At 37.6% G+C, this 25,453-nt stretch overlaps 1 protein-coding gene across 1 annotated transcript in view; it reads left to right on the top strand.

Moving 5' to 3' along the window:
* The window catches only part of slco2b1 (solute carrier organic anion transporter family, member 2B1), a 125,252-nt gene that overhangs the window by 3,499 nt on the left and 96,300 nt on the right, over positions 1 to 25,453 (top strand). The window contains exon 2 of the mRNA XM_028799342.2: positions 16,816 to 16,920. Coding sequence (XP_028655175.1) covers positions 16,834 to 16,920 — 87 coding nt within the window. The 5' untranslated portion in view covers positions 16,816 to 16,833. The remainder of the gene's footprint in view (positions 1 to 16,815; positions 16,921 to 25,453) is intronic.

The following is a 25,453-nucleotide window of genomic DNA, read 5'->3' as shown; positions in this document are numbered from 1 at the left end:
TGAAGGGGAAGAAGGAAAGTTGCGTTCTTGGGTATACGCAGTATACTTATCACTTGCAATGCAGTAGTGAATACTTACAGATTCAGTTGGGGTTAGGGGACGTGGGTATAGTTTTTCCCCTTGGACTGTTGATCTCCTTTTATGTGCAGTATATACACATCTTAAAACAGGATGCAAGATGGCAGGCCCTTGGTGAAATACAATACATGCAATATTGCTGAGAACTGGGGTGTCCCCTTGGAGGTCAGACCATGATATGCTGTTACACTCTCACCTAGCAGAAGCAGAGTGAGATTTCTGTGTTGCCCACAGCTGGCATACTCCTTTTTGAACCCAGGGCAATCATAAACAGAGGAGGGACTGAGCAATGAGGACACATACATACACAGCAAGGGCAGGTAAAAAGTGTGCAATGCTTTAATTAAAAATCAAAGCATTCAAAAGCAAAGTTCAGTGCTTCTTCAATAAATAAATCTACAAAAAATCCATAATAAAAGCAGTGTTCTTAGAGGAAGTTAAAAGTCAATAAATTAATAACTCCCTGAAACAGTTCAAATCCTCTGGTTAATTCACAGTTAGGACCTAACTATAAAACCTAGTGCAAGCTCCAGTACATCCAGTTAAACCAATGTCTCCTCTGCTCACTCTGTAAGATCTCCTCATTTCCTGCCAACATTCCTTTGAATTCAGCGCAAGTTGCTCAGAGCGGTTGGTCACTCCTATTTCTTGGGTGCTCAACAGGAATGACCCTGCCCTATGAGTGCCGTCTGCCAACTCCACCCTGGACCACTTTGCAACCACTTGCATCTTTACTACAGCGCCCACTCTACCACTATCCTGCCTCTGCCTTCCTTTTTCTTTTCTTTAAGCTTTGGTCTTTCTTTCTTTTCTTCTTGTCTCATTCTCTTGTTTATCCTGCTAATGCTCTTTTATAGAAATGTGAGTGTAGGTGCCTTGAGTAAACTATTCGGGCTGTCCACATCTAAGCATGAATGTGCAATCAACCGATTTCCCCATCAATACCCCAGCTCAGCCATGCCACCGCTCAAACCCACACCCTCCCTGAAGCCTGAACAACTGCACACTGCCATGGACCACTAAACATGCTTCACCAATGCTTATAAGGGCTGGTTCAGTGTATCTACTTTTTCATATTGGTTTTGATATAAACCCTCTAATACATTGAAACGGTAGAAGATTACAGAACAGAATATTACATTCAAATCTGAATGAAGCTAACACTTTTACAAGATGTGTTACAGATTAAATTATATTTATACCAAAAATTGCCATTATTACTTATAATTACCTGTTTCAGAAGGAATACACTTTCCTGTAAAATTGTGTTTTGCAGTGACTGTCAACAAGAGCCATGGTCAATCACTAGGAAAAGCACGAATTGATCTACAGCAGGAATGTTTTACTCATGGCTAATTATATATAACATACTCCTGAGTAAAGTGCTGCAGTGAAGTAATAATATTAGACCCTGGTTCAATAAATAAATAAATACTATGTATTGTATACAGAATGCTACTCAATTATTTACATAGTATTGATACATCTGATTAATCCCGTTTTCTTAGGAGATGTCGCATGTGAAGTTGAGTAACACAGCTAGTTTAATATAGTCCACTAATCTGACAAGGGTGTAGACAAAAGCAAAAAAATCCAGTCAACAGCATTCATTCAAAAAACAAACCTTGGGTAGCCATGGTCAATTATTAGGGACAAAATCACAGTCAATGTCTCAGTTCTAATGACCAAGACCACCTGGCCACACAACCCAGACAGTATTTAATATCATATGTACATGTCTGTTAACTGTTCCATTTGTGCTGCACTTATATGTCCAGTCAAATGTTGATTCACTTTACAAACATTATTTCATTATTTTTCAAGAGCAGGCTATTTGCATAGTTTTGTTGTATGTTGATAGAATAAGATGTAATTTCCCTTATTTTTCTTGGAGACTTACTTCTTGTTTTCTTAAAGAAAATGTAATTAATCTTGGGTCACCTGCCAAACAGTAGCACCAAAAACACCAGTGGATGCTTTTGTAATCAAGCTCTCTGCAAGCATATATACTAGTAAAAGTGTGTGCCAGGTTTTCAGTTTTTCATGCACAGCTCATTTAATTATTTGCATCAATTTTTATTAATCTTTACTATTAATCTATTTCTTTGTGAATGACAATGTATTACTGGTATATATTGATAAACACTCTTTTTGAGTTATCTGATCATGAGTAACCTCTTAGCACATTACTTTATTTCTTCTAGTCTGAGTAGTATTGTGTGTTATTTTTTACTTAATTAGTCTTAATTATGTGATGAATTAGGTTTTTTTGATTTAGCGTTATAATCTACTGTGTGAATAAATTACTAAATAAACTTACTGAAATGTATATTTTGTGCCTTTTAGAGCCCTTTGTGCCTTTTTTGTACTTTGGTAATTTTGTCCTTCTTGCTTGGTGTACTCACAACAAATTTTCACAGCAGTGTCTTAGCAGTTAATCACTTTTATGTAAGGATATTATGGCTGAACAAATTATTAAAAGCATCCCTACCATGGCTAACTATATGATTATAGAAAGTAACAACGCTGTTTGAGAGGTTTTGGGGCTGTGTTAATATGCATCTTCAAAGAAACAAATGTTAAAGGTTATTTCCATGCTGAAAAGGAAAGTCGCTTAAAGACAGTGTTTCAGCTGTATTCCTTTTATCAAGTGTGCAATTAATGCAAACAGCAGGGAAAGGAGCTTACAAAGCCATGGCACTTAAAAGGAGAACAATGGTAAGACTAGTCGAGGAAAAGCTGCCATTTATGAGGGGCCAAACAGGCCATAAATCATATATTTCTGTGTGTAATCTATTGGTTTACGTATAAACACTATTGGTTTATGAATATTTACTATCGGTTTGCGTGCATACTTAATTGGTTTCCGTGCGTACAATACTGGTTTCATTCATATGAACTATATTGGGGGCAGCACGGTGGCGCAGTGGGTAGCGCTGCTGCCTCGCAGTTGGGAGACCTGGGAACTTGGGTTTGCTTCCCGGGTCCTCCCTGCGTGGAGTTTGCATGTTCTCCCCGTGTCTGCATGGGTTTCCTCTGGGCACTCCGGTTTCCTCCCACAGTCCAAAGACATGCAGGTTAGGTGGATTGGTGATTCTAAATTGGCCCTAGTGTGTGCTTGGTGTGTGGGTGTGTTTGTGTGTTTCCTGCGGTGGGCTGGCACCCTGCCCGGGATTGGTTCCTGCCTTGTGCCCTGTGTTGGCTGGGATTGGCTCCAGCAGACCCCCGTGACCCTGTGTTCGGATTTAGCTGGTTGGACGATGGATGGATGGATGAACTATATTGGTTCGTGTCCGTATATTATAGGTTTTTTGCGTGAACTATATCCGTTTGTACGTGCATACCACTGGTTTGCATATGAACTATATTGATTTGCGTGTGTATATCACTGGTTCCAGTGATTGCATGTTATCGGTTTGCGTATGAACTATATTGGCTTGCGTTCTGTGTCGGTCTAACAATGGATTTGCGTATGCACTATATTGGTTTCATGCACGTCTTATCCTGGTTTCATGTAGGTAACCTGTCGATTTTGCGCTTGAACTCTATTGGTTGTATGCGTGCACTATGTCGGTTTCGCGTATGAAACATATTAGTTATGCGTGCGCACCCTATCGCAACTCTGTGTATGAACTATATCGGTTCTGCGTGTGAACTATATTGGATGTTCATGTGATCTTCAGCAGAAATGGGCGGGGCAAGAGACCAGAACTCAAGGGCCAATAGAGTCATGGAGTGTAAAGACAAGTGGCTAGGAGACGCATCTGTGTTTAAACGGCACTATATATTTTTTTTCCGCACAATACGTTTGCGAAAGGACTTGGTGGTAATTATTACTATTTAACAGAATCTACCCTTGAGTCTGTAATGAACACAAGGCTGAAGTTAGGTACGTATTCGGTCGTCTTCTTATTTGCTTCCAGGATCATGTTTGCTCGCACCCAGCCACAGTACTTTTTCACACAACTTTTGAAACCAGTTGTTCATTCTGAAGGCAAAATATTCAGCATTTACTAACGTCTTTATCCAACATACAACATTTAGATACTACTGGTTAGATTCGCCCAGTGCTCCCCGCGCCGCACAGACAGGTAAAGTGACTTGTTTATGGTCACATAGTGTCATTATCAGGACTTGAACCCACAAACTCAGTTTAAAAGTGCAGTCTTAAACACACTACGCCACAATGCTTGCACATCTACAACGTGTATATTAATTGGCATAATATAAACTCCAGGACAGATTCCATTGTTAAAGTTGAGTTTAACATTTTCAACCCGTTCAAGTTTTGGTTGAAAATCTGGAGTATTTATTTTTTTCAAATAATGGATCAGTTTGCGGATTAATGTACACACTGTAGAATATTTTGCCTCGCTGTTAATATAGAAGAAGAAGCTGGTTTGTGAATAAGTAGCTGACTGCAAGCTTATACTGGATGTAGCTAGAAGTGAATAAAAAGGCAGCTGAGTGTGCACCTAACTTAAAAATAATTACCACCAAACCCTTTCACAAACATACAGTGACGTGCAAAAGTATTCAATCCCCTTAAAAGTTGTCATAATTTTATGCAAGACAAAAGATTTGTACACATATTTATTCATTCAGTATTTTTTCTTGTGCTGTAACAAAACATTTCCAAAGTCAAAATAAACTATTTTGTGTAGACATTTAATTGAAGAAGAAAATGTCCAAAGTTAGTGTTTACATAAGTGTTTCAACCTCTGAGCTTTGGAAGCTCCAGGTTTACAACAATGACAAATTAATTACAAAGGTGGCAGACATTTCAGTCATAATTAAACATAATGAGGTGCTACTTTCTCTCTGGATATAAAAAGCCCCCTTCATAGGGGCCGTAGTCTTTGGTGGACAGTCACTGAAAAAATGAATAGAGAGGAGCATTCTGCTGATGTGAGAAACAAAGTTATTGAAATGCACAAGGTAGCAGGAAATAACTATAAAAATATCAAGAGTTTGAATGTCCCATTGCGTACTGCTGGATCGATCATCAGAAAGTGGAAGGTTCATCACAGCACCCTGACTCTTACTAGAACAGGCCGTCCCTCAAAACTGAACATCAGAGTTAGACATCAACTGGAGAGAGAGGAGATTAGAAATCCAACCATCACTCTCAGATGTTTGCGATGCTTTTTGGCTGAAACTGGAGTGAAGGTGCAGGGGTACACAATTTCAAGAGCTCTCCATTAAACAGGCCACTACAGGAGGGTGGCAAGAAAGAAGCCATTCCTTAAGATGGTCCACATAAAAGCACATATGGCGTTTTTCCAGTTAAATGCAGGGAGAAGGTTTTATGGTCAAATGAAACCAAAATAGAACTTTTTTCTCAGACTTCAAACCCATGCCACAAGAAACACTAGACCTACAGTGGAATATGGTGTTGGCAGCATCTTGCTATGGGGATTTTTTTCATGTGCTGAGACTGAGAATCTTGTCAGAGTTGAAGGGACAATAGATGGGCACAAATACCACTCAATATTGCAGGAGAACTCGTTCCAGTCTGCTATCAATTTAAAGCTTGGGAGAAGACTCATCTTTCAAGATGACAATGACCCTAAGCATTAGACCAAAGTGACACTGGGATGGCTCAAAACAGACAGGTGAATGTTTCGGAATGGCCAAGTCAAAGCCCTGATCTTAACCCGGTTGAGAATCTGGGGCACTGTTTGAAAACTGCTGTTCAGAGATGCCATCCCACCAAAATAGAGAATACCTAGAAATAATGCCAAGAAGAATAGGGAAGAATCACGCCTGAGCAATGTGCAGAACTGGGGCATATTTACATACCCCAAAAGAATGAAGGCTGTTACTACAGCAAAACGATTCTTGACAAAGTATGAATGTGTTGGGTTTAAATACTTAGGGAAACAATCACTTTGGAGTTTTTCTTTAGTTAAGTTATTTGGAGTTTTATAACGTTTTGTTACAACACAAGAGTTCACATTAAAAATACCAAATGGATAAATAAGTGGACAAATCTTTTGTCATGCAGAAAATTAGGATGACTTTTAAAGGGATTGAATACTTTTGCATGTCACTGTATGTTTGTGAAAGGGCTTGGTGGTAATTATTTTTACCAGCATTTTCACTTAATTCTGAAATGATCACAAGGCTGAAGTTAGGTACACATTCAGCTGGCATTTTATTCACTCCTAGCTACTCCCAGTATAAGCTTGCAGTCAGAGCTACTTATTCACACAGCTTTTGCAAACCAGCTTCTTATTCTATTATAACAGCAAGGCAAAATATTCTAGTGTGTACATTAATCGGCATCATTACAGACTGATCCATTATTTGAAAAAATAAATATTCCACATTTTGGTCCTGCACGTGTCAAAATTGTTAAACTCTAACAAATGAATCTGTCCTGGACAAGTTTATATACAGTATGTCAATGTCACAAAACAATGAAAATTAAGGTGGTCCAACGTCATTTAACACTTTACAGTGTCCATTAAATATCACAGTAAATCCCATTTATCTGATATTGAAGTGGGAATACTTTGTCAGTTTCACCCCGGTACTCGCACTGGGCAGAGCAAAACTCCGCTGCATGTTAAAAAAACGCATCTGCCATTTCACAAAACTGTGAAAGGTAAGGTGGCCCAATATGATGTAACTGACCCATGGAAGTCCTAAATGTTAAATGTTTAGCTTTTCAAAGAATTGACACGTTTAGTCAATTAATATACACGTTATAGATGTGCAAGCATCTCGGTTAGGGCTTTGCACTTTCCACTCTTTGTTCGTGGGTTCAAGTCCTGAGACTGCCACTGTGTGACCCTGAGCAAGTCACTTCACCTTTCTACGCGGTGCGGGGTTGCCGGGCATAATAAATCTAACTAGTAGTAACTAAATGTTATGTTGCATAAAGACGTCAATCGTAAATGTTGAATATTTTGCCTTTAGAATAAATAACTGTTTTGCAAATACTGTGTGAACAAGTACAGCTGCGGGTTGCAAGCAAGCATGTAGATGGGACCGAATAAGAAGACGGCAGAATACGTACCTAACTTCAGCCTTGTGTTCATTACAGACTCAAGGGTAGATTCTGTTAAATAGTAATAATTACCACCAAGTCCTTTCGCAAACGTATTATGCGGAAAAAATATATAGTGCCGTTTAAACACAGATGCGTCTCCTAGCCACTTGTCTTTACACTCCATGACTCTACTGGCCCTTGAGTTCCGGTTTCTTGACCCACCCATTTCCGCCGAAGATCACGTGAACAACCAATATAGTTCATACACAGAGTTGCGCTAGGGTGCGCACATATAACCAATATGTTTCATATGCGAAACCGACATAGTGCACACATACAACCAATAGAGGTCAAGCGCAAAATCGACAGGTTACCCACATGAAACCAGTATAAGACGTGAATGAAACCAATATAGTGCATAGGGAAATCCATTGTTAGACCGACACAGAACGCAAGCCAATATAGTTCATACGCAAACCGATAACATGCAAGCGTAAGCCAATGCAGTTCACTAACAAACGTACTGGAACCAGTGATATACACACGCAAATCAATATAGTTCATATGCAAACCAGTGGTATGCACGTACAAACGGATATTGTTCACGTACAAACCGATAATATACAGACACGAACCAATAGTCCATCCATCCATTTTCCAACCCGCTGAATCCGAACACAGGGTCACGGGGGTCTGCTGGAGCCAATCCCAGCTAACACAGGGAACAAGGCAGGAACCAATCCCGGGCAGGGTGCCAACCCACCGCAGGACACACACAAACACCAAGCACACACTAGGGCCAATTTAGAATCGCCAATCCACCTAACCTGCATGTCTTTGGACTGTGGGAGGAAACCCACGCAGACACGGGGAGAACATGCAAACTCCACGCAGGGAGGACCCGGGAAGCGAACCCAGGTCCCCAAGTCTCCCAACTGCGAGGCAGCAGCGCTACCCACTGCGCCACCCCTTATCCTTGATAACGCATGCAAATAATGCAATACAATTATCCAATTAATGACTTTCTCATGCTCAAGGCACTTATGAGTGGTCCCCCAAGAACAGGCCAATCACCGCCAGGAACTGCCCTTCACCCTCTAAATCCAGAGTGTCTCCCATAGACCCTGGCCGCTCATTTTGAATATGCTATGGAGTTTTGGTGAGTTCTGCATTTTTGCTGTGCCTTGTGCTTATTGTGATGTATTGGATTTTTTGACTTTATGTTCTGCTTTTTAACTTTGTCTTGGTATTCTGTTTTTGGACTTTGTTTACTTGGATTTACTTGGATTTACTTTAAAGCACTTTGAGCTACTTTTCTGTATGAAAATGTGCTATATAAATAAATGTTGTTGTTGTGTTTTTATCCAACTATTAAACATTTTTATTTTTATGAAGTTTCTATGTTTGCCCATTTATTTATCCAGGATTTGGCGATATATCCCCCTCTAATGGGCATTAATGCATGTGCTTTTACAACTTCTTGGGAATTTATGTGTTTTAGAACTTATAGTTCATAACAGTTTGAATATAAACCAACTGGGAAAGAATTATAGTTTGAAATAAATCAGCCTTTAGCAATGAATTACAGAGCTACAGTCTTGTTGCCGTTTTGATCATTTTGTTTTAGCTTGCCATGTCTGTGTATCCCATGCTACATCAGTTTGAAGATTATTATTATTTTTATTTATGCTTTAAATATGTTGTAATTATGCTTTTATTTATGCAGTAGAATATGTTTTTTGTCTCTCCCATGTTTATGATAAGTCAGCATCCATTAAAACAAAACTAAAAATACAAACCTGCTCCAGAGGAAAATAAAGAAATGAGAACATTCCATGTAAAGAAAGCCTATGAGAAGCTGAGTGCACCTGTAATAGACTTGTGTAGGTCACCAGATGTTAAGACCAAACATCCCTAGGATATAAAAAAATGTAAAAGAATATAATCAGGTTCAATCCAAATGTTCATAAGCCAGAGTCTGTATTGTTTTTTAAAAAAGCAGCCACCCTTACAGCTTTAGCACCTCTGGGCATCTGCCTAGTTTGCCTAAGTAGTAGAGCCTGCCCTGCTGTCAGAGAGGGTTTCTGCTGTCCACTCATCTATACCAGAGAATGTTCTTGGACTTTGACTCCCCATCAGTAGGAGTATGCTTCTGACATTTTGGCAAAGGGTGGAAACCTCCCTTGCATGGGGGGAAATATTAGGATTGCAGGAATATATTGTCCTTGTTTTTATGTATTTATGAATATTTTTTTGTTTGTTTGTTTTGTTGTCATTTTATCCTTCTACATTTGTACTGTTTTCAATTTTCTTTATGTTTGTAATTTTCCCTAGTCCCTTCCCCTCAGTTGCGCTCATTGTCTGCTATGCTGAGATCCTATTTGTAATTAGCACTCTCATACTTAGCACTGTGGTCATTAGGGCTGCAGTTTCAAGGGACACATGCCTGCCACTGGCAAACTGCTGTGACATTAGCTAGCTTAGGCAGCTGTGTTGTTCAACAACTGTTTTTTGTGCTTACCTCTAGTTAAAATGTTTAGTGATCTTGTCAGTCTTTGTTTCTGCATTATGAGTAAATGACTATTAGTTGTCATATTAGAACTTGAATGTAAACTTTGCATCTTGTTAATTTACTCTTTTTTGTTTTGAATAATTTAATTGTATGCTTCTGTTTTCCCTCCAATAACATTTAGCATAATATTCTTTTCATTTTCTATTTTAGCCTATAATTATGTAAAGAATTTGGTTTTCATGATTTACAAGCCTATTCTACTCCTTTCCTTTAATTAGTTTTATTTTTGTTGGCTCTTCTGATTTTTGTGGTTTTATTCAACTGGCTGATTGTAATTACAACGCAAAATGTTACACAACTGATAATTAAAAAAAAACCAAGAATGTCTAAGACAAACAGAGCCTATGATTACCAATGACTTATGTTATACTTCTTAAAGACCTTAATGACCGCAACAACTTAAGTACCCAAATTAGTGTGAAGACCAACTTGTAAACTCAGAGCATAACTGACAATAACTGGCAAGGTGAGATATTATGAAAAGGAGAAAACACATATCAGAACAGAAGCACTCAAAAATGATAACAATAATTTGCCAGCTTGTTTAATGTATATGTGGTTATTCTGTTCCACCAGACAGAAATGGATAGCAGAAAAAATGACTTTTTTAGTGAATAGAATTGGAGATGATAAGAAAACAAAGTGAAAATGGACAGTGGTCTAACACCAGAAAGTCCTATTCAAAATGCTAATGCCAGAAATGCTAACCTGAATCATAAATAAAAAAACAGGTAAACTCTGTGACTTTAAAAGTTCAAATACTTCTATTAAACAAGTAATATTAATTTTGTTTAAATTCACAAGAGGACTTTAGTGTCTTAAATAACAGCGACCAGCTGATGTCAAGCAACATGATCTCTGGTTGAGGAACAAAAACAATGGATTTGTTGCTAACCAGAACAATACAAAATTGCAGTACACAAAATAATGACTTAATAAAAATGATACAAAGAAAAAAAAAATAATCAAAGCCATAGAATGATCCCAAAAATGAAAACTACACATGGAAAAATCCATAATTTCATAAATGTCTCTGTGTAAGGAAAGACTTTCTAATGTGACGACTACTGTAACATCATATTTTTGTGTATTTATTGTATATATAGTATGACTCCAATTAATTTCTTTTAAGTGTTAAGGCTGGTATTATTTAATGTGTTGACAAAACTTTTTGTTTGATCATCTTTTGTATTTTTATTAATATTGATATCCATAAAAATTAAAAACTGCCCTGTCTTAAATTCCTGCCCTCACATTCTCTATCTATCTATCTATCTATCTAAAGTCCTTGGCTAACATGCTGATATGAACTCCAAATGGTTTGATTATAACTTCCTGTCCCATAAACTTGCATCACTCTATCCTACAAGAAAATTTAAACCACATATTAAAAACTGTGATCCCCTTAATGATAAGTGGACTGGCATGTGTCACAAACAGAACTGTTAGATCTGCTGGGTTTTTAAAAATTCCTTGCAAAGTAGGACAGCAGAGAATGGGATGTCTGATCTTCTTTGAAGAAGATATAGTATTGCATGCATTTTCCAACATCTAATTAACTTATTGCAATGCAATCCTTAAAGTAAATTAAGAAATCTGGTGAGATCATATAGAATAAGAGCCACATTGTCCAATTGTTAGTAAATTAACTAACTCAAACATTAAAGCCCCAAGTTAGTACTGTGTGTGCCCTAGACATTACGTCATGGTAACAAGATCTTTATACACATTATGTTTATACATGCTTCATTAAAAAAACCAGGTATTACCATCAAGCAACTCTGAATAGTTTTCTTTTGATCTTACACGTATATTCCAGCTATTTATCTGACCACAATGAGACAGAAGCCAGTAAGCCTACATTTCCAGTCCATTTCCACTTCTTTCTGACTCACTGAATTATATCTGTGCCAACTTCCCACATATAACATGGGTTTCCCTGTCTGACAGAAGGTTAATCCCTTTGTATTCTTTCCATGTGACATTCATTCATTTTTTATGTTCATGTCCGTAATTGATTCCTATTTTATTTTACTATTGGTTTATTTTGGCTCCAATATATGCAAGTCTGGCTTAATTCCTTAATGCACTATAGCAAGATGAACAAAACACTTTCACACAAACTGAAGTAACCTGTTAATCTCAACTTTAAATATGAATTTCCGGTTAGAAACCTATTACAATGTTTGATGAGAACATAGATTATGAACAGGAAGCACTCCAGTGCAGTTATGAACAGGTGTAGCAACGTATCATATTATTTAAACAAAAATGTAACTCAGCCTAGACCACACCTACCTAATTATGTATTATGAAGTTTGTGTTGTAGTGTTCATCGGATGACGTTTGTTAGAGGAATCAAGTGGCACACCATCTATGATTTAGTGGCCCAAGTCCTGCTTACAAAGGAATCAAAGCATTATGCACATCCAAATCTGTTCCTCGGAGAGTCGCAATCAGGGCAGGTGATGAAACAGTCCTTAGGGATGATGCTGCAATTGTGACCTGCTGTGCTGGCTATTTTGAGCAGCTGTTTAAAGCTGACACTGGATATCTCTGGGTTCACGGTTCTTGAGGCTGATCCTCCAATTAGCTGTGAACAACCCAATCTCACTGAGATTATACAGGTGGTGAAACAGCTGAGGGTAGGGAAGGCTGCAGGGATATGTGGTATCTAGGGTTAACTTCCACAGGCTGGTGGTAAGGCTGTCCTCCTTGCATTGCACACAATCTTTGCTTCCACTTGGGAGATGGGTGTCATTCTAACTGACTGGAAAACAGGACTTGTTGTCCCTATCTGGAAAGGGAAGGGTAATCGCCTTGATTGTGGCAACTACAGGAGGATAACACTGCTCTCAGTGCCGGGTAAGGTCCTTGCTAGGATCATACTCAACAGGATCCGTGATAACCTGCTCAAATACCAGCAACCGGAGCAGTCTGGTTTTATGTCTAATAAGTCTACCTTTGACTGCATCCTGGCACTGCGGGTTCTCATGGAGCGCAAACACAAATATTGGCACAGTTTCTTTGCAACCTTTGTCAATTTTCATAAAGCATCTGACTCAGTTGATTGAGCTGCCCTGTAGGACATCCTAATTTGCGATCCCCTGAAGTTACTGGATATCATGGCCGGCCTGTACACTGGTACTGTGAGTGCTGTGCAGAATGGAGGTAGAACCTCTGTATTTTTTCCAGTTGATTCTGGTGTTCATCAGATGTGTGTTTTTGCCCCTACACTGTTCAGTGCTTACATGGACTGGGTGTTGGGCAGTGTCATGGGGTCCAGCGGCTGTGGGGCATCTGTTGGTGAAGAAAGACTCACTGATCTTGACTTTGCCGATAATGCTGTGATCTTCGTGGAGTCAATGGAGGCTCTGATCAGTGCTCTTGAGAGACTGAGTGAGGACTCTGAGTGTCTGGGCTTGCAAGTGTTCAGGATAAAATCCAAGATCCACACCTTTAATGACCTCTTGGGCACAGCCATTGGCAGACAGTGTGTCTGTCTTCAGAGAGAATGTTAGCCTCATCAAGAGGTTTGCTTACCTTGACAGAGATATTCATGTCTCTGGTGACTCTTCCTATGAAGTCAGTACACAGTTTAGGAGAGCATGGGGCGGTCATGAGGTCACTGGAAAGGGGCGTGTGGCGCTCCTGATATCTTTGAAAAAGGACGAAGGTCCAAGTCTTTAGAGTCCTGGTGCTTCTTGTTTTGCTATATGGTTGCAAGACATGAATGCTATTCAGTGACCTGTGGCGAAGACTGGACTCCTTTGGTAATGTGTTACCTCGGAGAATCCTTGGTTATTGCTGGTTTGACTTTGTGTTGAACGAGTGGTTGCTCCCAAATTAGTCCCAAATGAGGCACATTACCTGCATTATGAGGGAACATCAGTTACGGCATTACAGCCATGTGGCATGATTCTCAGAGGGTGATCCGGCTCACAGAATCCTCATTGTTGAGGACCCAAGTGGCTGGACCAGGCCAAGGGGACACTCACGTGACACCTCACTGCGGCAGATAGATGGCCATTTCCAGAGGGTAGGACTGAACCACTTGTTTGCCTGGGGGATTGTCAACCAGGATCCTGAGCTGTTTCGTTGAGTTGTGGGTGCGGCAATGCACTGTACCACTGCATGCTTCCTCACCGGACCTGACCTAGGTCTCAAGGAAAAAACAGAACTTTTAAAATAATATTTGATGAGAACTAGACATTTAGTCAAACACAGAGTAACATCATTTTATTTGGTTAAGTGGAGATCTGAAGATCTCAGTAAACATGTACAGTATCCATTTTCCCTTGTGTGAAGAAATACATCCTAGTATTTGTGAAAAAATTACCCAAAATTAATATACATTCATTTTGTTTTTTAACAAAAAATCCATTTTAAATTAGTAATGGACAGCATAGCGTTTAATTGGTTAGTGTACCTTCCTTGCATATCTAGTGTTCTCGGTTTGCATATCAGGCTTGGCTACTCTGTTCAGAATTCTCAGTGTGCCTGCATTGGATTTCTTTCTGGTACAGTAGTTTTTCTTACACATTTCTAAAACGTCGGAGTTAGGATAATTGGCAGCTATAAATTGTTCCTGTGGGCGGCACGGTGGCGCAGTGGGTAGCGCTGCTGCCTCGCAGTTGGGAGATCTGGGGACCTGGGTTCGATTCCCGGGCCCTCCCTGTGTGGAGTTTGCATGTTCTCCCCGTGTCTGCGTGGGTTTCCTCCGGGCGCTCCGGTTTCCTCCCACAGTCCAAAGACATGCAGGTTAGGTGGATTGGCGATTCTAAATTGGCCCTAGTGTGTGCTTGCTGTGTGTTTGTGTGTGTCCTGCGGTGGGTTGGCACCCTGCCCAGGATTGTTTCCTGCCTTGTGCCCTGTGTTGGCTGGGATTGGCTCCGGCAGACCCCCGTGACCCTGTGTTCGGATTCAGCGGGTTGGAAAATGGATGGATGGAAATTGTTCCTGTGGTCATGTGCAAAGGTCTTGTGATAGTTTAGCTGCTAATGCTGGTAAAATTGGGAACCCTGCAACTCTGAATTGGATCAGACAGGCTTAAGAAACATATGTTCCTGTCATAATTTTAAATAATTCTTATTATTTTTACATTTGGCTGACACCTTTATCCAAGGTGACATTAAACATTTCAGACACAATTGGTTACATTTGCTTTGCTTTTTGAAATGGAGCACCAGCATGTTAACTTGACTTGACTTGCACATGGTCACACAGTTATAGTAGTGGGATTTTTAACCCACCACCTCAGAGTTTGAAGTCTAAAGCCTTAACCACTATGCCACACTATGCATTTCTCTATTATGTAACCTCTTCATTTCCATTTTCTTAAGAGGAAAAGATTTAACTCCTATAAATATTGCTCAGATCTTGTGACCTGCATTCCCATTTTTAGCTTTGCTGTGGACATTTTCTGGAGTACTACCCACATTAAGCATATTCCCTTTTAACTTAAATATGCAAGAAACAGGACTGGTTTCTTTATTTTTTACAAACTTTTTTAATATAAAAGTTCAATGTGCTGTATTAATTTACAAATACATACATCAGTTAAAAATAAAATATAACACAATAGTGCAGTAATACACAATTCTGAGCATGAAACACCATATGTGCATAGAAAGAAAACATGCAGTACCATGAAGAACTGCTTGACCCAGTCCACCTTTCTGTATTATAGCACGTGTTCAAAAATCACTATCGTTTTTAATTGTATATAAAGAAAGATTGAGGTAAAAAGATATTAATGTGTGGTTATTTTATTACCAGCATGGTATACAAGGTAGGTAGACTTATATTTATATATGAGAATAAAATTGTTGGGCAAATCGACATAATAGTCGAGAAATAGTGTCAGCTGTTTCAGTAAAATTCTGCCCTGATTTAGGCCAGCTCTTTCTCTTATGGATCTGATTAACATTCCCAACTGGCTATTACAGCACATTTGTTATCACTCAAAATTTTACTGGAATATCATACCAAAAAAAGAAATCACTGGAAGCAAAGAAGTTTGTTGATATCAATTAATACAGAATAGATTGCAATGCTAATGTTATACCTCTGATAAAGTTTAGGATATATAACAGTCTTCATAGGCATGGCTATAGAGAAATAATCTTTTCAAATCGCAGGAATAAAATTGTCAATTTAGTCCAAAAACACATGTAACAGTGTTTAGTTCAGGGGTCTATTAGTCTCACTTGTCTCAATCAAGGTCGGTGTTCATGACTCCACCATCACAAGGATACGAGAAAAAACAGGATTTAATGGAAGCATAGCAAATTGAAAATTGCTGCAGAGTTCATTAAAACCACTGTTACAATGCACTTCATAAAGCACTATAAAACAGTTTAAAGTTAAAGAACCCTGCAAGAAGCTTTATTTACTACAAGAAGATCATGAAATGAGTTTTAGCACTGAATCTGGAGTTAAAAATGTAAGTGTGACGAACTGTTTTTATATATGCCCAGGATGAGGAAGCAGATGCCATCAGCATACAATTCCTACAGTGTATTATTACAGATTTTCCTACCCCTGAGGCATGGAGAGTTGCAATTATGCTAATTGTAATGGTTAGCAGAAGGTAATGAAATTATCACCAGATTCATTAAAATGTTTTTGCATCATAACATTAAAAAAGCAAATTGAAAGAATAATTTAATGAAATGCCTGAATACTGTATATCTGTATACTAAGCAAAACAATATTCAGGGAGTAAGGCTCCATAAATTTCAAGTTAGAACTGTGATGCTTGAAATGAATGAAAATTAAAGAAACAATCATCAATTACAGTTGCTCCAACAGCTAGCAATAAAACACTGGAATTCCTGGTCATTTGTCTACAATGCACATCAAAATAGACAGGCATTGCCTCTGTCACTGTTTGTTTAAAGTATGATAAAGGCAGCTATTTTTATAATATGTCAACAATAAATGACACAAATCTGTAACATTAAACATTTTGATTTACGTTGAGCATTACATTTTAGTCTATATTTATTTGTAGTAGACGGAGTATTTTTTCCACAGGAAACACTGTGCACGATGACTTTTGTCTTCTATACAGTATGTAGAAAGAGTTCAAAGTACAAGCAAACACTGTATGCGGAAGAGATATGTATTTCTTTGGTAATTATCAATTGTTTGTTAATTTGTGTAGGAATTACTGAAAACAAGAATGACTGCTACAAACTCTCAAGGTGGAATGTCATCTGAGCAGGGCAACACTAAGAGGTTCTGCAGAAATCCATTTTCCAGCATAAAGGTAACAAAGGATTTTGTATTCATAAAATGTCTGAACAACAGAATGAAAAACAATAATGACTAATGAGTAAGTAATATCTAATTTGTAATGTTTTGAGATAGTATGACAGTGGGCAAAAGCACTACCTAGATTGAAGAGTCCAGAATAAAACATTCCAATCAGAGAGGGTTCAGCCACAGATTAGCTCTGTATATTACTGTGGATAGACAGGTGCTACTGGAGGCAGCACATGAGCAGCGGCCCAGAAGTAGAGTACTGGTGTAAGAGAAAGCAGAGGACTGGATGGAGAAATGCAAAGATTTCCAAGGATTTTTAAGAGCAGAAAATTCAGGTGATGTCAGAAGTGCTTGATTTATAGTAAAAGAGAAAATGAAAGACCATGGAAGATTGGCAAGAGGCCACATGACCTTCTGACTGAAATGTAGTAAGCAGCACATGGCGCGTAAACAATTGTGATTCCAGGGAGAATTCAAAAGACTGGAAGGAGGCCAGTACGGTAGAAACATATGATCCCTGTCTAGGATGAAAAGGATTGTGTTCCTTTGAAAATATGTAGAATGGAAGAGAAGTATATATTATCTTAGAAAAAAACTTTTGTCACAAAGCTGTTCTAATTATAGTTATAATCACAATTAATCATGAAGTGTAGTAAAATTAAAGGCAGGTAGTTAACAGTGTATATAATTCATGGACTTGCTATAATAATGAAAAGAATAAAACGTCGTAGCAAGTTTCACAGAAGCAAAAAAGAAAATGTAAAATATACCCCAGTTAATAGATTGCAATATGGCAAAGCCTATTCAGGTTCTGTGTATAATTATAGTTAGGACCATGTATAGGACCATATACAGGGATAAAATTTCTTTAAATTAATCAGTTATTTAACAATAGAAATCTTCCATTTGCCAATACATTTCAACTATAACTCTTCTTTAGATGTTAACATATTAATAATAAAAAAACAGTATTTTATTTATATATTAAATAAAGACAAATGAATGTAGCCACAGTCTATAATCACAATGCTGTTATTTATATATTTAAACAGAAATATATATATATTTAACATAGATAATATTCAAACTTTCAATCATTGGATGCAAACTGTAATCCTGTGGTTTGTTAACTAATAAAGAAAATAACAATAAATAAAGAATAATTATTTTAAAAAATATCCTACGCAAGTATATTAGAATGGAAAAACAAGGGAAACAATATATATATACTGTATAAAATCCAATCTTACCTTGGTGAAGAACTAAGAGTCCCCAGTAAATCACAAAAACAAAAAGAAAAATAAACTAGTCAAGGTGTATTTAGTATAAAGAAAAAACAGGTTGATGACTAAGAGGGCAATCTTCTTCCTCTTCTTCTTCTTACTCTCTGTCTGTTCCCACTTCTATCTGGGGTCAATGTGCTTGATCAACCTTCTCCATGCAGCCTGGTCTTGCACCTTCTCCTCAGTCAAAACTTTTTCTTTCACTTCTTCTTTTCCACTTCCGCCTTCTTTGCTTTCTCTTCCTTTGTACTTCCATTTCCATCACTATTTTGATCATGTATTCAATTTCCTCATCACATGTCCATACCACTTCAACCTAGTTTCTTGTGCATTCTTAGATATCTCTCTCACTTTTGTTGTACCTCTGGTTATCTCTTTTCATATTCGGTCCTTTTTTTGTAATTCACACTTTCATCTCACTATTCTTATTTCTGACATATCTAAGTTCTTCTGCACTCCTTTTATTGGTCATATCTCAGCTCCATACACAATTGCTGTTCTTACTACGATCTTAAAAACCTTACCTTTAGCCTTTGTCTTAATTCTTTGATCACATAATACTTCTAATACCTTCTTCTAATTGTTCTATCCACAATGCATTCAATGGATTATCTCTGTATCTGAATTTCCATCTTGGGCTACCACTGATCCTAGATATTTAAATGTATCTATTCTTTTCAATAGCTCTCCCTACAGGCTAACTCCTGAATCCTGATCATCATTAAACCTCATACCGTATATTTTAGCTTTTTCCTATTGTCAAGTATAAGGGACAAAACTTTAAAGTTTGGACTGCCATATCCAACTCCTGTCCCTGGCCCTTCTTGGTAGGGAAGAGAAATTCCCTTTTTCCATGGGTCTTGGCTGACTACAAAGCACCAGCTCCTTTAGTAGGAGGGGAGGGGCCTGTAGCTGAACCCAATCTGTCCAGTGAAGATGGGGGGCATTCCTCATTGGATTTCCTCAAGAAGCTTACTGGTCCTTCAACCTCTTTAGATGGGGCCTCATTGTCTGGTCCAATGATTGTGAATGGTCCTTATCTGATTTGAAGACCGCTTTGTCTTCGTACCCAGTTTTAAAGAATCCCGGCTTTTCTAGAGAATTCATTTGGATGGACTCTATTGTGTTTGGTTTGAGGGCCGTCCTGTCTCAGGTTTTCGATGGTGAGGAACATCCCATTGCTTATTTGAACAGAAAACTGGTTCCCAGGGAGTGTAACTACTCGACCATTGAGTGTCTGGCAAATAAATGGGCTGTGGAAGTGCTCCATTATTACTTGTGAGGTCATAAATTTACCTTGGTGACCAATCACACTCTGCCACAGTGGCTCTACAGACAGAAAGATTCAAACTCCCAACTCACAAGGTGGTTCATTAGCTTACAGCTGTTTAATTTTACTGTCCGTCATTGTCCCGACTCTGCACATGTTAACACTGATGTCCTCGCTCAACTAGCTGAGCCTGGTTTGGAATGTCGCTTAGTTCATAAAGGTGTGCACAAAGCTGAGGGAGGGGGTGTGACTGTTAATGTTGCTGGTTAACTGCCCATAATGGCAGTGACCACTGCTCATGTGCAGTTCAGTAGTTTCCCTGCTCCGTTTTTCCTTCCACATAGCACCGCCATCTGCACGCTCTTACAATTTTAACTACAAGCTGTGTCACTATTAAACAGTAAACCTATGGCAAAAAATCAAAGCTGCCCTTCAGAAACCCCCCAGTATTTCAATGAGAAAAAAACACTCTTACCCATCCTCTTTGAGGGTTCAGCTGCCAGCTTGCTGGTTTAGTGCACAATGTGTTTCTCTCATGAGGTTTAGAACATTTAAAATACTCCTAATCAATAAATACCATATTTCAACCTTAATGTTTTTCTTGATATTTCTCTATATGCTGTCTCAATGCAAACACTGCATCAGTTGTTCCTCTCCCTGGCATTAAACCAAACTGCTCCTCCTCTATGGTGGTGTCTTTCCTAAGCCTTCTCTCTTGAACCCTTTCCCAAAATTTCCTTGTGTATGACAATCAGCTTTATCTCTCTATAGTTTCCACAAACCCAAATATTGCCCTTCTCCCTGTAAATGGCTACAATCACACTGTTCCTCTACTCATCTAGTATTCTCTCTTGTTCATAGATCTTCTGAATTAGATCCTGCAACACCTGTTTTAACTATTCTCCTAAACTCTTCCATACTTCTGCTAGCATTTCATCTGGTCCTGTGGTCTTTCCATTTTTTATTTTTTTCAGTGCCTCCCTTACTTCCTCCCTCCTTATTCTCTGACACTAGCCCTTAATTTGGGACCATCCCAAAATATTGCTGTTGGATTTTCTTCAGTCAATTATGACTAACATGGTTAAGTAGTCAATGATTTATATGGAAATATATAAATGGAAAAATATGCAGCTGAGGAGTTGTCTTGGACTCTAAGTCTTTCCATGGCTGAAAGTTACAGACACATCAAGCACCATCACTGGCAGGTAAAGCCTGGTGTCTGAAAGGGCAAATATGTTTTTTTTTCTTTTTTAACTGGACATTAATTACCTTTAGAAGAGAAGTTTGGATGGTGGGGAGTTTAAGCCAAAACAAACCAAAACAGTGATACCTCTGGAGTGATGGGTAGAGTAAAGATGTACCAATGGGAAAAAGAGAAAGTGGTCAGGATCATGAAAGACAAAGAGATAAAGGCAAGTGAGAGAGTCAACCCACCTAATAAACATCTGCAAATTTTGCCAGGTCTAGAGGACACATTTTATTTTGTTTCTGACCATTTCTGTTTTAAATTTGATATCTCCATCCATTCCTTGTCATGTATGTTTAATTAAATACAAAGACACACATCTTTTGGTAGATCATAGATACAGAGATGCATGTAATTGTACTTGAATATTTACATGTCTCTCAATTAAGTAAAATATGCATTATGACTGAAATAATTTTACATAAAGATACTGAGTTTATTTATACTGTAGGGTCTGCCTGGAGATTAGTCTCAATACATATTTTCTAATTAGAGCCATTGATACAACAAAAGAGAGGATATTAGAGGGTCCTGCTAGTATACAGTAATAGCTGTTTGCATATCTGGGACTTTTGAGGTGTTTCACTCAACAGGCAAGATAAACAGAGGTAAAATATACATTGAGAAGTGGATGTTTGTTAGGGTGGTGCAAGAGTAAATGTTTTCCTAACTCATGAACCCATTGTCTTCTACTCAGTTCTCTCTGTTTCCTGTCTTTTAATCAGAACTGCAATTTCTTAAATTAATTCTGATGGTATGTTTTTGTTTTAGGATTAGCTGTTTGTATAAAAAGGTTTCAAGGAGATTTTTTAAAGTCTAAATAAGCTATTTAGTATGCTTTCTTTTGTCTACTGCTACAATTAACTTGACTGATCATTTCTGTTATGTCTTTTGTGGTGTTGTATAATGCAGTATTCATTTAAATATCGCAATCAGTTCATATAGCATACATATTAAATCAATTACATGTTCAAGGTTAAGGCCCCAAAAAGTGAAATCCAGATATTCACATTTTTAAAAAAGTACTTTAAAATTTCATTTAATTAATTTTTTGAAAATCAATAAAATTTCATCTGGTTTTAAATATATTGTTACAATATAACCTGTGCAATGAAACGACAAGCCAGTGAGTACCATATATGATACACTATGGCAAACCTACTGTAATTAACTTTTAGAGAATTTTCAACATGAATTTGAGGTATCTTAAAAGGCTTTTGATCATTTCAGATAGCTGAAACTCATTTCAAGATAACACAAAACAAGTTCTTTTACATTTTAAGGTATCTACTACATTTCAAGATATCTCAAATACTCTTTAAGATATGTTAATATATATTTACAGATATCTCAAATTGGTCTTGTATGTATTCAGCTTCATTTTAAAATATCTTAAAATCACTTCATGTAAAATTTGCTGTTCTTTCAATGGAACTTAGCGCCCATTTAAGTTATTTCAAAAAGCATTTGAGACATCTTAAAATGCACAGGAAGTTCTTTTTAAATATTTTAAATGTATTTAATATATCTTTAACTGCATTTCATATATTAGTAAATGATAGTTAGATATCTTGAAATATATTATAATAATTATAATAATTCATTACATTTATATAGCGCATTCCTCAGTACTCAAAGCGCTATCCACACAGGGAGGAACCGAGAAGCGAACCACGATCTTCCAATATTCATGATGAGAGGAAAATATCTTAAAAAGTATTTCAGATATTTTGAAATATATTTTAAGATACGAGGAATGTTCAAAAAGTTTCTGCACTTTAATATTTTTGTTGGAAACAGTGAAGGTGGGAGGAGTAGTAATTGGGCATTAAAAAGTGGGTGCAATGCTGGGAAAATTGCATTGCAAACGAAGGTGACTATGTAGAAAAGTGATGCAATTTGTTTTTGAAATTCTTAATAAACAGAGTTTGTGGAAAAGTGTGGAAACTTTTTGAAGGTCCCTCATAGATAAAATGAAGTAGAAAGTCATTTTAACATATCCAGAAATTTATTTGAGCTTTCTGAAAATGTATTTTAGATATCTCATTGTGAAGACATTTGACATGTATTTTAAGGTGTTTTGAGTACATTTCCAAACATCTTAAAATAATTTCCTGTACAATTCCAGAGACCTAAAATTCATTTCAAAGTACCTTAAAATGTCAGGAAAGCTATTGTACGATTCAAATATCTTGTTTCACATTTCAGATATTGTATTTCAATACATGCAGAAAGTTAGTTTAAGATATCTAGAAATGTATTTGAAACACCTTACAATACATATCAGATACCTGAAAATGACTAAGATTTAATTTCACGATATCTTAAAATGTATTTGAGATATTAGAAAATGAATTTCAAGATGTCTTAAAATTTACCATAGATATCTGAAAATATGTCTGTTTCAAAGTATCTGAAATGTTAATTTGGCTTGCCATATGAAATAGATATATTTTAAGAAATCTATAATTGATTTGAAGTTAAAATGCATTTACAGATATTTGTAAATGTTAATTTGTAAAATTTACTAAAACAAATGTAATATGGTAGCTTTGGAACTCATTATCACCCTTTTTTGTGTATAGTTAGAAAAGTCTTGAAGAAGTGTATAAAACAATTTTTGATAACCCAGATGCTGAACATAAAGGAGATCAATTATGTTTCACGATTAACCACACACACCCAATTAATCAAATATTCATTAATTTAACACATAAACTAATGAATTAAACACTTTCAGTTTTGATGGATACCTACTTTAAATTTGTAAAGAAGCAATCAATTTTGCTAAAGGTACACATAAACATTGTTGCAGCTGCTGACCCTTGATCATGCAACATACAGTTGTCCATGAAAGAGGCAGTTTGATAAGAAATCTAACTTAACTGGGTGCACGGAATAAATACAGTTTGTGCTTTATCCCTCCCCATTTAGATTGTGACCTCAACCACATTCTGGTGTTGAGTTTTCCATACCAATCACATCCCATTACTCATTTTGCAAGGCTTAAATTCTGTTAAAAGGTATTTAAGAGTCCAGCTATTAATGAAACTAAATGGTAGTATAGTAGTAGTGATTGCATGTAAATATAGTAAAACCATGGATCACTTTGCATCTAAAAGCCTAAAGCCAGGTTTGTAAAAATGCAAATTAACAACATCAAATTTCAGTCAGCCAGTCATTATCCAACCTGGTATATCCTAACACAGGGTCACTGGGGGGCTGCTGGAGCCAATCCCAGAGCACAATGCAGGAACAAATTCCCGGGCACGGTGCCAGCCCACCGCAGGACACACACAAGCACCCCTACACACCAAGCACACACTAGGGACAATTTAGGATCGCCAGTCCACCTAACCTGCATGTCTTTGGACTGTGGGAGGAAACCGGAGCACCCAGAGGAAATCCATGCAGACACTGGGAGAACATGCAAACTCCATGCAGGGAGGACCTGGGAAGCGAACCCAGGCCTCCTTACTGCGAGGCAGCAGCACTACCACTACACCACCGTGTCGCCCACATTAAATTTCAATCAGTCTTTTTAATAATATTTAGCCTAAACATAATTCATTATGAGATTTTACTGGGTTCTAGGGTTACAACAGCTTGAAGGTGTTAGCAGAGTGGAGCTTTAAATTCAACAGAGAAACATCTTCAGCCTTCAGATTGCAATAAACAACCCAGCAGACAACAGAAATTACCTACAACTTAAAGCCGTAAAAGCTTAATTCTTTGACAATTGTTCTTGCCTAATATTGGCATTCAGGTCAGCATGTGTGAGATTCAAGCAGACAAACAAATGGCTGGCTAAGAAGTCAAATAGTTGCAAATAAGAAAGTGCTGAATTTTTTTTTCCTATACAATATCTCATTTAAGGATAGAGACAATACCAGCAATAAAGGATACTATAGCATTAAAAATGAGAATAAATAAGCTGAGTAGCCATGTTTTTAAAGAATTATTTCAAGTTTATTCGGGCACTTAAGGTGACTAAAGAGCCAAAGGCATTGTACATTGGCAGTGGTAGGCCTAGCCTTCCTGGAGTCCTAAGCAAAATTCTTTTTGGCTCAACTCCAAACCACAACTTAATTTCTCTCAATAATTACTTGTACTGTTTAGAGTTGGCTGTCTTTCATCTCGCTGTATGCTGACATTGAGAGATGCACCCTATATAGTACTGAATTCTGTGCTGGTCTGACTTTGACACCATACTAACAGTGGGGAAGTGACGAGCAGAGGTTGGGCAAGCATCACTCAGAAAATGTTTACATTACATTAAGATGGGGAAGGATAAGTGCAGCTCCACAGGCATGCATTTGAAGAAGTAAGGAGGCTGAAAAAGCTGGTATTAAGCACCATGCTGACTGATAACCCCATAAAGATAAGTACTAATGCACCCAAAAAAAAGAAATCCTATTCAATGCATACTCACAATGATGTTACACTCTTTTTTGAACTGGAGGCATCCATAATGTCACACTGTGAACTTACTTAAATACTAAAAAGATGCAAATATTAACAAAAAAATCAAGTTCTACATGTTGTGTGAAGCAAGCTCTGGGTATACCTGGAACTCAATACTTATCATCGGTAGAGGGACCAATTTGGTTGGCAAATACAGTTAATATGGCATCACTTCATCATCTGTGCTGTCACTGATGAACCCTTTGCTTGACCACAGTTACTGTATAACGATGGATAGTCTCACCTGAAATGCTTTAGATTCATTTAATTTAAA

The sequence above is a fragment of the Erpetoichthys calabaricus genome, chromosome 4 (genome assembly GCF_900747795.2).
Source record: "Erpetoichthys calabaricus chromosome 4, fErpCal1.3, whole genome shotgun sequence".
Classification (NCBI taxonomy): domain Eukaryota; kingdom Metazoa; phylum Chordata; class Cladistia; order Polypteriformes; family Polypteridae; genus Erpetoichthys; species Erpetoichthys calabaricus.
Note: the sequence above shows the minus strand (reverse complement) of the source record. Positions and strands in the feature narration are given on the sequence as shown.